The sequence below is a fragment of the Poecilia reticulata genome, linkage group LG7 (genome assembly GCF_000633615.1).
Source record: "Poecilia reticulata strain Guanapo linkage group LG7, Guppy_female_1.0+MT, whole genome shotgun sequence".
Classification (NCBI taxonomy): Eukaryota; Metazoa; Chordata; class Actinopteri; order Cyprinodontiformes; family Poeciliidae; genus Poecilia; species Poecilia reticulata.
The window spans coordinates 22131398-22142818 of NC_024337.1; the positions used below are offsets into that span (position 1 = coordinate 22131398).

An 11421-nucleotide genomic window follows, 5' to 3' on the forward strand; every position below is an offset into this window, starting at 1 on the left:
TATATATATATATATATATATATCGCCTGTCTGCACCTCATCAAATAATTTTGGTGTCTCAGTTATGCAGTTTCGTGTTTTTTGCGGCTGTGTAAAAACGGAAGTGTTATGCTACATTTAACAAGGCAGCTCGATTTGATGCAAACCTTTATAATATTCTCCGTATGAGCGTAAAAACGGAAGTGTTATCCAAATCTGTGTGATGGGTGTCTCTTTCCGCTCGTTTCGCCTGTAACCCTTCCAGTGCTGTGCTTTTAATGCAGATGTGGCTGTAGTTTCAGCGGGACCTCCTCCCCTCTTTCACCCGCCTTCTGCATCCTGGAGTCGACCACAGCTGCCCCAGTGCAGCATCATCAGTGACCGCCTGTGTCTTCGGTTAAAATCTGACCCCAATCTGCTTTTATTGGCTGAGAAAAAAATATTACCAAGCCCTAAAGTTGAGCTGGTAAGGCTGTGTTTCATTGCGGTCCGTTTATGTCCGCAGTTAGTTCGGTTCTGATCCAGTTGTTGAGCTCATTTGTAACAGCGGCTAGTTTAATGGGTTGCTAGCTTTGTTAGCTTGTTAGCTAAAAACTAGCAGTGAGCTAGCCTAGCAAGGGTTGGGTTTAATATGTTCGGTTTTGTTTTCGTATTTTATTGATGGCCAAAAAAGCGAAATGAACGATTAATTTGGAAAGATTTATAATTAAACTTTAAAACACACTTAAAGAGATGCTTATTGCTACTTTTCCCAAGCTTCTTTCATTTTCGTTCCAGCAAATGCATTAAAAATACTAGTGTGTAGCTTTATACGTAAAGAGCCAATGTATGATGCTGCCAAATAATATGCTGCTTACCCACATTACCCACATTATTATGTTCGTAAGACTATGCTTTCTGCTGACTTGTGTACACGCTCATACGGAGAATATTATAAAGGTTTGCATCATATCGAGCTGCCTTGTTAAATGTGGCACTTAGATTTTCCTTATCTCAACACTAGTTTCATGCAACTGAAATTAGATAACTGAATCTGTATCCTTTTAATGAAGAGATTTATAAAAGAGGTTGATGCTGAAGGCAGTGCTGGATTCCACCTTCATGTGCTCTCCCCTGACCTGCTTTAGCCACATCAGCATTACTGCCCAGTGCTGCAGAGAAAAATTTGTAATACATCTGGCAGGGCAAGCCGCGTGAGACTATTTCATTATGATGTTTTTACAAACACTTTTGGTGTTATTAATATTTACAGTCCACTTTTCCTTTAATATTTGTGCTCAGTCAGTGTTTGATCGTAGCATTTTGAAAACATATCTCCATATTTTTGATGTTTACATATTATTAATTGAGACACATTTTTCTTCAGGGTCTTTTTAAATTTTTACTTTTTGTGATATGATAAAAAAAAAAATTCAGTTTCAGCACCAATTTTCTGGGTCGCTCTGCTTGGGCTGATGATGTAATTTAACATACTTGCATAGTGAAAAACACAATTTGATTGACTTCTAAAGACCATCTCTAGCTTGACCTGGCAGTCTATTGGTATTGGGCCTCACATCCTTTTTCTTCTTTTCTCACAGGTAAAGTTAAAGTAAACCAACTTTAATCCCATCCTTCTCTGTTTTGGTTCGGACCTTGTGGGTATTAGTCTACAAATGGATAATGGAGACTGGGGCCATAGGGTAAGAGTTGAATGAAGTCAATTTTTTCAGTGTTAAAAACTTTCAAAATTGCAGTTGGTGTGTATTTTTCCTGACAGATGACTACCCCTGTTACCCTGAACGTGGGAGGCCACCTCTACACCACCAGTCTATCCACCCTGCAGCGTTATCCAGACTCCATGCTCGGTGCCATGTTCCGGGGAGACTTCCCCACAACTCGTGATTCCCACGGGAATTATTTCATCGACCGCGATGGAACCCTTTTCCGGTACATCCTGAACTTCCTGCGGACGTCCGAGCTCACCCTTCCTGTGGATTTCACAGAAACAGACCTGCTGAGGAAGGAGGCAGACTTCTACCAGATTGAACCTTTGATCCAGTGCCTTAATGACCCCAAGCCGCTGTACCCCCCAGATATCTTTGAGCAGGTGGTGGAGCTCTCTAGCACCCGAAAACTGTCGAAATACTCAAATCCGGTTGCGGTAATTATTACACAGCTGACCATAACAACAAAGGTTCACGCCCTGCTAGAGGGCATTTCCAACAACTTTACCAAGTGGAACAAACACATGATGGACACTAGAGACTGCCAGGTGTCTTTCACCTTCGGACCATGTGACTATCATCAAGAGGTGTCTTTAAGAGTTCACCTCATGGACTACATAATGAAACAAGGCTTCACTATTCGGAACACGCGGGTGCACCACATGAGTGAGCGTGCAAACGAGAACACCGTGGAGCATCACTGGACTTTCTGTAGACCAGCTCACAAAGTCGAAGACTGACTTACGGCACAGCAGTTGTTGCTGGGGCGTTACAGTGAGACTTGTCTTCGTATTACGTAAATCATTATAAAGCAAAAAAAAAAAAAATCGTGTCCTGTTTTAATGTACTGCTGTTTTTTTTATATTTTGCCCTATATAAGAGAAGGCTTGCGCTTAATGGCAAGGTCCATGCAGCAAAAGTAAATAAAAAATATAAATTTATCATTTGCGAAGCTATTTAAGGAAAATATTTCTTGAGCTCAACCCACATGTAAATTGGCTTGGAGTATTTGGAGTCTACAAAACATCTCAAGTGTTTTCCACATGTCGATTGATGCAAAAACGTGGTAATTTTGACCAGAATTGAAAAAGAGCAAGTAATAAAAGTGATGCAGTTATTTGAGACACATTGCCTGAGTTTGGTAGCAAATCTTTATTTCTAACACTAATTCAGTTAAAAACTCAATTTGTAGGAACAAGTTTGGAAAACTTTTTTTTTTTTTTTTGGAAAACGTTCTTGTTAGCAAAAAATTTTCCCTCCGCTGATTGTGGAGTGTATTAACTAATTTCTGTAACTTGTATGTATTGTCCAGTAGACGTCTGGTGAGTAAAATTAGACTTGGTCTCTTAGATCCCCTGTAGATCCCATGTACGGTACTATTAGGCCCCTTCATAGTTGATGCATGTGTCTTGTGTATGTATAATTTATGTATCTGCTGTGTGCACTTTATGATACTCTGTCATAAAGTCAACAGTTATGTGTTTGATTGTTCCTGCCAAAAATAAACCAGTTTGTGTATTTCATTTTAATCATTTAGCTCTATTAAGATTTTTCCCTTATCAATTACATCTTGAGTTGCAACTCATAAAAGGGTACAAGCAGTTTTAAAAATGTTTTTTCTTTCATTGGATAAAAATAATGCCTTGTTTCAGGATGATTTCTAAGTAAAATATAAGTTGCTTTTTGTTGTTTTGGTGTCAATCTGTGTTATATATTTTACGATAAAATAGATGTCAAGTGTGTCTAAAAGCAAAATATTTTCCATGTTTGGGATAAAAAGCAACGGAGGAAAGTGAAAGTGAATATATATTTATTACACTGATTAGTTTTGAGTTAGGGGCTGCACAGTGGCGCAGTTGGTAGCTGTTGCCTTGCAGCAAGAAGGTTCTGGGTTCAATTCCCGGCCTGGGGTCTTTCTGCATAGAGTTTGCATGTTCTCCCTGTGCATGCGTGGGTTCTCTCCGGGTACTCCGGTTTCCTCCCACAGTCCAAAAACATGACTGTCAGGTTAATTGGTCTGTCTAAATTGCCCCTAGGTGTGAGTGTGTGTGTGCATGGTTGTGTGTCTCTGTGTTGCCCTGTGACAGACTGGCGACCTGTCCAGGGTGTAACCCTGCCTCTCGCCCGGCACGCCAGCTGGAGATAGGCACCAGCAACCCTCCCGACCCCACTGAGGGACAAGGGTGAAAGAAAATGGATGGATGGATGGATAGTTTTGAGTTAATTTTTCCGAATTTGGACAGAAACGTCGGCGAAAATATGATATTCTGCTTCTGAAAGAAGAACATCTTGTTCCTCAAGTTAGAATATTACATAAGATCTTTTTAAAAAGCAAAAATAATTTGTCGGCATACTGAAAAGTGTGTTTATGCACCACAATTTCTGCATGGATCAGTGTGTTGTGGCCAGCGCAGCTCTGATGGGAAGCTGCACTGTTGAAGACCCTCAGGTTGCTTTAATAGTGGCCTTCACCTTGCTTGCATTATCAGCTCTGGTAAACTACAGTTCTCAGGAATGTACAGTGATACCGTGGCCTTTGAACTGGGTGCTGATTATTTTGACAGTGTGAGGATCTGTGAGCAGGTCACAAGCCTGGCTGGAAATCAAATCATTTCCATAAAGCTTGTCAGCAGAGGGAAGCATGAACTTCTCTAAACCCTCCTCTCAGACTGGTTTTATGTAATATTTAAATACAAATCATCAATTGTGAGTTACATTTGCTGTGTAAGTGTTTACACAGCAAATGTGTAAACACTCCCAGTAACTTATCCCCTTACTGGGATAAGTTCAGTTTTTCATTATATTTCATCCGATTTATTAAGATACACTTGTAAATTATGAGGTAGTTTGCTTTAATGACCCTTTAAGGAATTATTGGATTTTAGATTAAAAAGGTGTTCAACTAATGTTTTTATACGTGCAAAATGTAATTTACCACACTGATGTATGTACAGAAACAGTGTCTATGACCTTGGAGCCTTCTTACCAGTGAGACGTGAATCAATTCATAATTCACTCACATGGCGCAGCACACCCGGATGTCGCAAACTCCTGCATGGTGCGTTCGTTTTAAACGCCATCACTGTTCATTCCTGATGTGTCCGTAGCTTGCAACACACTCCGCCTATCTCATATGACTCTTAAAACGAGCGCACCTCATCATTGCTCACGTAGAGTCAGTAAAGGACGCAGTAAAGGTGGCTTCCTCTGCTTCTTCGTTTTCAACCGCACTAATGAAAACGCGGCTGTAGGAGTGTTTGGGAAGAGAAACACAAGCTTGTTCGTCGAGATGTTTCACAGAAGTAAAACCATAAAAGGTTTGCTCAGTATTGTCCCTGGGAAACAGCGACTAGGGGCGTACAGGTTCCTACCTATCTTTTTCTGCATTGGAGGAGTCATGGAGTGGATCATGATCAACGTGAGGATCGGACATGAAACTTTCTGTAAGTGTAAACACGAAGTCCGCGTCTACTTCTTATGTACGTTTAACCTTGATGGGAGGGTTAGCATGTGTTAGCATTAGCAGTCCAAAACTCGATTTCTTTAAATGACAACTTGTCCCACTTGTCATGTTACAGGTAATCATCTAAATAAAAGCTTTGTATTTTAAGACAGTTGATTGGTTAGTAATGTTTACTGTAGTCACAATATTACACTGCCTTGCAGAAGTATTTATACGTTTATGGCTGAATTTTTACAGTTATTTTCTGTGAAGTGCAGCCTTTCTTACAGTATTTAGCTTGATCCATCTTCGATTCAACTCTATCTAGAGTTTTATTCCTTGCTACTGAGATGTATCCACACAGCATGATTCTGCCACTGCCACGTTTTGCTGAGGGAATGGTGTATTCAAAGTGATGTCCAGTGTTAATTTTCTTCTACATGTGTTTTTTTTTTATGTAGGACAAAAGGCTTAAGTCGGCATGCCTTAAATTTAAAAGTGAATTTCTTTTAAGAACTACGTCCTTGTCGAAGTGCATCAATAATATTTCCCATCTTTCAGCAAGCTCAAAGCAAAGGGCATCAAAAAACATGCTGCTGGTTACTGTGTGTAAAGCAGTGGTTCTTAACCTGGGTTCGATCTCAGGGGTTCGGCGGAGCCTCTGCCGCAGAGGTAAAGACACACTTGTGTAACGTCGTGACGACGCGCCCCGCTTTGCCATCACGTTACATTGCTTAGCCAATCAGTGCTGCGGAGGAGCAAGGAGTTCCACTCTCAGCATGGATTTGAACTTGTGTCTTTAATTACTTCAGCAAAGCTCACAGTTTTTACCAAATTCTGTGTCTTTCGGTGTACTTCTAAATCTGCTCCTTAGTCGCATCTTTTCGGGGCTGCTACTGCTTCTAGTGCCGTGGGGGTGGTAACACAACTAATATAATTACATTACTCAATTAGAATACCGCAAAGTCTTTATTATTTATTATTAATTTTTCATTCTCTTAAGAATGTAGAGCTAATTAAATGATCTAAACTAGATCTCAAAGTGGTTCCAGTTTCTCTCGATGGCCAACCTGTAAAACTGTGGCAAATTTTAAATACCTTGGGTCGTTCCTGGACAGTCAGCTCAACTGTGCTGAAAACACTGAGTATATTTTGAAGAACTGTTCTCAGAGACTCTACCTTTTAAGAAGACTTAGTGATCATGGAGTGACCCGACTCTAGTTGGGTCACCCCTATGTCTTGAATTTGAGTTAAAAAAAATCATATTTTATTTATCACTACAGAAGGGTTCAGTGAATGCATATATGAAACTGGTGGGTTCAGTACCTCAAAAAAGGTTAAGAACCACTGGTGTAAATACTGAAAATGTACGAGCTTTCAGTTTTTATATGTGCAATCAACCGGAAAAAAATTGTATCCTAATTTTAAAAGTTGATTACCTGATCACTGCATCAATATCCATCCATCCATCCACCCAAATATTGAACATCCTCGTATTTTGTGTAGCACCTCAAAAACTAATGTTTTCTTTTTCTTTTCTTTTTTTATTTTATTTTATTATTATAAAAGCAAAACATGAGAAATCTTGAATCAACCAAGATGAGAGTTATCTGCATTTGAATTCTGTACAGCTTAATTTTGGGTTGGTAAACCCAAAAAATGATTAATACACAATTACAGCTCAAACAAATGCTATTTATAACTGGATGTAATTAGAAGCTCTCTACAGATTGTGTCTGAACAGAATGAACATACAACAGATATCGTTGCATATCTTACAGCGGTGTAAAATGTTACCTCTCTAGTACATAAACTTCATACCAAGTATGTCAATAATAATATTGTAGTAGTTTTTTCTGTTTTTGCACCTGTGATTACACCTATGCCTTGGAGAACAGAATAAATGAAAAGATGAAAAGCAATAAACCAGTTATTAAACCACCTCTGTTAACACTGAACCACTGTCATTTTACAGACGTTCTCACTTATGTGGTTTGAGGAAAACTAACATGACTCAAAAGCCTCTGCTGATTTAAAAGAAAGAATGAAACAGTGTTTTATTCTTTTGTACTCTGAGCCTCTCTAAGATAGAGAGGAATGTTTTTTTTTTATTCCTCAGATTCTGCTGACTAGAAAACTGCCTTTATGTTATGTTATGTAATGAGGTTGTGTCAGAAAATGTGCAGGTAAAAAGGAAAAAAAAGATTTTTATCTATTAAACATCCTGGTTAATTAATATAAAAAGTATCAGAAAGACGGCAAATATAAAATTAGATTCGACATAAGGTGCAGTGACAAATCTGTTTGTCACTGCATCTGGGTTACGTAAGTGGAACAGAGCCATTGTTAATGAATAGTAACACCTGCTCTTTTCCTGCTGTTCCACATTAAACACCGTAGGAAGTAAGGATGCCAAGTATCAGTCAGCTAAGTGTTTCACTGTATCCATAAGAAGGTCACACTTCATTTCTCATGTGTTCATTGTTTTTTTTCTTTTTTCTTAACAGACGATGTCTACAGAAGGAAAAAATCAGAGCGGCAGTACCAGCAGAAGATGGCAGACGGTCCCCTCGTGCTAGATCAACATGGAGCCAAGTGAACGATGGTCAGACTTCACAAGAGTCGCCTAAGGACACACTGTTGGACTCAAACTCCCTCACTGGTTTCACAATTAAATCGCAAGCATAGAGACGCTTTGGACGAAAAAAGATGACGGAGGAATCCCTTCCTTTTACAGGCTTTACTCTGTAAATACTGAGTCCAAAAAAAAAAGTTAATCTTAGTGTAATATTTATCGTATGTTTGAGGTTAAGACTGATTTAAGTGACAATGAATAATACTAAAGTAACAGGACAAAATATTTGTGTCTATAATTTGAGATGTTGTATGGTTGAGGTAATGACGGTATAAAAACGCATCTCAAAACTAATCAGCCAAATTGTTCTTATTCTGTCTATCATCCTTATTCCTCATTCACTCAGTGAAATAAAGCGTTTTTACGTGTCAGTTGTGCCAGCTGACAGAAAGCGACTGCAGGCGGATGAAACCGTTTGGGTATCCCGACAGCTTGATGGGGTTCCCATTCAGCCTCACACAGTCCAGGTTGGATCGTAGGTAGTGGCTGGTGTCGCCTTTGCAGAACATCTCGTCTGCTATAGTTGAGATATTGTTCTGTAGAAAAAAATGAAAGAAAACAAAAACACAAGTGCTAAAAGGATTGACTCTATGTCTTTCTCTTCTCTTTAATAATAAATAAAATTGCGTTAGACCTCACATGCAGGTGAGTTTAGACACTGCTGTTAGTTCATTGCCTTCGAAGTCTTTTGAACAGTTCTACATTTTGTGTTGTTACAGTGACAAGGAAAATAATGATGGATGGCTTTGAACATATACAAATAAAAAAATCTGTAGCTTTCAGCATTGATCCCTTTTAGTCAGAAACCCTTCAATAACATCAAATAACCCCAGTTGCATTCAGAATAGTTCAAACTGAGTCACCTGAATAAAAATAAAGCACATACTCTGTGAAGGCATCAGCCAATGCTGCAATAGGCGCTTCTTCATCAAAGCATTTTCTTGTGTTGGGATGGCCCAGTCAAAGTCCAGAACTATAGCCAATTTGGACAAAGCTTAGCAATAGTTGTTTTTGTAATAATAAACAAAACTTTCATTCCCTTCATATGCAAAGCTGGGAGAAATGCACCCTTAAAGCTGTCAGCTGTAGTGGCAACAAACAGTGGTTCTATAAAGAATTGACTCACGGAGGCTAAATAGAAATGTAGAGATTTTTCAGATTTTTATTTTTTTTTAAATATTGAAAGTCGTACTTATTTTCTACTTACAATTATGCACTACTTTATGTTGTCTATCATCAAATTTTAATGAAATACATTAAACCAGTTACCAGTTTGACAAAAGGTGAAGTCCCTGGGGTGTGAATACTTTTACAAGGCATAGCGTGTAATTAATTCTATGTTACCCATGTCAGTAAAGTCTTGTTTGCTTATTTTTGAGATTTTGTTGAAATGTGCATGGATGTATGCAGTTTCTTTCGACACAGTCATTGGCCTGCGGCACAGCAGCCAGGTCGGGGGGGAAATCTTCTCACATTAAACGAATGCACTCAGGCAGACACACATCAGACATGTTGGCAGCTCTGAAAAAGGTCACATCTGCTCTTTAGATTCTTTATACATGCCCAAACTGCCTAATGAACAGTCCAGCTTAGTGGTCTCACCAATGTCATTTTGCTGTCTAAAATGTGACACGTGTAGTTTTGAGGGGATCACATAATCAATCCTTTTATTGCATAAGGATCACTGTAAAAAAAAAAAAAGTGGAAAACACATCAGCAAGTGTTGCATAATCAGACTCTGAACAGTTTTCAAAAGGTAATTTCTTGAATAAATGTCACTGCTGATCTCCTGAACTGCTGCCACATCAGGGTCCACATCGTGCTGGAGGCTGTCATCGGGAATATTCACAATCTCAGTCTAAAAAGGTAAAAATGTGTTTCTCAGCTCTTCTTCTATCACCCTCGAACTTGTTCTACCTGTCTATTTATTTGAATGGTACATAAACACCAGAAGACACTCACTCATGAAAGCAAGGTGGCCTTGCTTTCATGGATTCGTCCTTTTTGCCAGATAAAGGTCTTGCAGAGAGAAAAATCGATGCAAAGATTAAAATCCTTGGATGCGTTATTGTCAGAGAGCCTAGTCAAAGGGATCGCTGCCTCCTCAGCTGTGAGCAGGAAAATAATTCAGTTCAGTTTTCTTTATCTGCCAGGATATTACTGAGTATGTAAAGGAAACAGATTTTTTTTAACTCAATGAATGCTGTTCCTGTCACATTAACTGGCTGTTTTAGAACAAATAAAGTCCGAGATTAGTAAAATGTTGAGTGACTTGGCATGAGCTGGTAGGAGATTCTGTATTTACAAATATAGTGGTTTAAATGTAAAATTTTTAAATATGTAATGCGGTCCTTTATTAAACACAGGACGGCAGCAATTATTACTACTTTTAAAATGCAGCATTGACTTTTAACCTTAAAGTAATGTTAAGTGTAATTATACAGTCAAAACTGTATAACACTAAACACAATTTTTTTCTCATGGAAATTAAATCAGACAAATTTTGATAGTCCATTTAGCAAAATTATTTATATTAGCTGAATGCTAAAATAATACATATTTTATTTTCTTATTACTTTGACATGCTGTGACATTACAAAAGTTTTTGGGAAGCACAGATGATTATTACATTTTAGACATCTGATTGTGAGTGTTGGAGTGAATTAAAGTCTCAGCAAGCTTTACCTACATAAAGGAGAAATAAAAAAGATATGCTGACTTGCAATCAAATGTAGTTTTAGTAAATTCTTATTGACTTTGGTGCATTAAATAGTTGATACCAAGACTTTTGGCAGTTCTGGTGTGAAGTGTAATATGGAGAGTTGAAGCTTGCTTTGCATCAACACTAATGATGAATACATGAAGTAAAATGGGAGGTTTTATGTATCCAAACATTTTGCTTTTCTGACAAAAAGTATTTGCCTATTCACACATTTTGTTGTTAACATCAAATTAGGTTCATAGCTAAAAGTATCTTCACTAGGTACTTACTCTGTAGGAAGTATTTGAAACTGCTATTTATCATGAATGATATGTATATACCACCCTTTTATTTCTATTTTCACGTTTGGCAAAAACAGGATGGATACGTCTTCTTCCATGACATCTTGATATTTATGAAAGAGCACATTGCTTTCAACTTAATGACAAGAAAATAGGAACAAAAGTAAAATATTGGTCATTTTAGTGCCAATATGTTGTGAAATTTCAATGAAATTATTCAAGGAAAAACCTGAAAATCTGCTCAAATCCGCTTTAGAGCAGGTTGGACACCTTGGATAAAGGATGCAGAAGACAGTACTAAATACAGACACATGATCTGTGGTGACGCTTTAGGAAAAGGGAGGAGAGTCTAATTTAATAACATACAGACTTTAATGATGTGGATTTGAACAAACTTTCATGCTTAGAGAAATTTTGCAATCACTCTGAAGTTAGAAATCAGTTCCATCTCAGTACCTAGAAGAGCCGTAACAGATTATATAAGAAGTATGAAAACACTGAAAACATACAACCATATAGGCTAATATACTCGTTTTGAAACGGAAATAAGTTAACTTAGTCTTCGTAAACGATGTTTTATCTTCGGCAGAAAAGCAGCGCCTGCATTACGTAAGGCAGATGTGTGGTGAGAAAGGAGGAAACAGAAGTGCCAGTGT

At 38.2% G+C, this 11421-nt stretch overlaps 2 protein-coding genes across 2 annotated transcripts; both read left to right on the top strand.

The window, feature by feature from the left end:
- Positions 1 to 113: 113 nt before the first annotated feature.
- Positions 114 to 3218, top strand: kctd6b (potassium channel tetramerization domain containing 6b). Its single transcript, XM_008414026.2, has 3 exons — positions 114 to 445; positions 1560 to 1661; positions 1739 to 3218. The coding sequence occupies exons 2-3, from the start codon at positions 1635 to 1637 to the stop codon at positions 2423 to 2425; spliced, it is 714 nt and encodes a 237-aa protein (XP_008412248.1). The 5' UTR covers positions 114 to 445; positions 1560 to 1634; the 3' UTR covers positions 2426 to 3218.
- A 1610-nt stretch (positions 3219 to 4828) lies between these two features.
- On the top strand, positions 4829 to 8332 carry uqcc5 (ubiquinol-cytochrome c reductase complex assembly factor 5). Its single transcript, XM_008414025.2, has 2 exons — positions 4829 to 5128; positions 7635 to 8332. Exons 1-2 carry the CDS (start codon positions 4975 to 4977, stop codon positions 7724 to 7726), a joined length of 246 nt encoding a protein of 81 aa, XP_008412247.2. The 5' UTR covers positions 4829 to 4974; the 3' UTR covers positions 7727 to 8332.
- The last annotated feature ends 3089 nt before the right edge of the window (positions 8333 to 11421 follow it).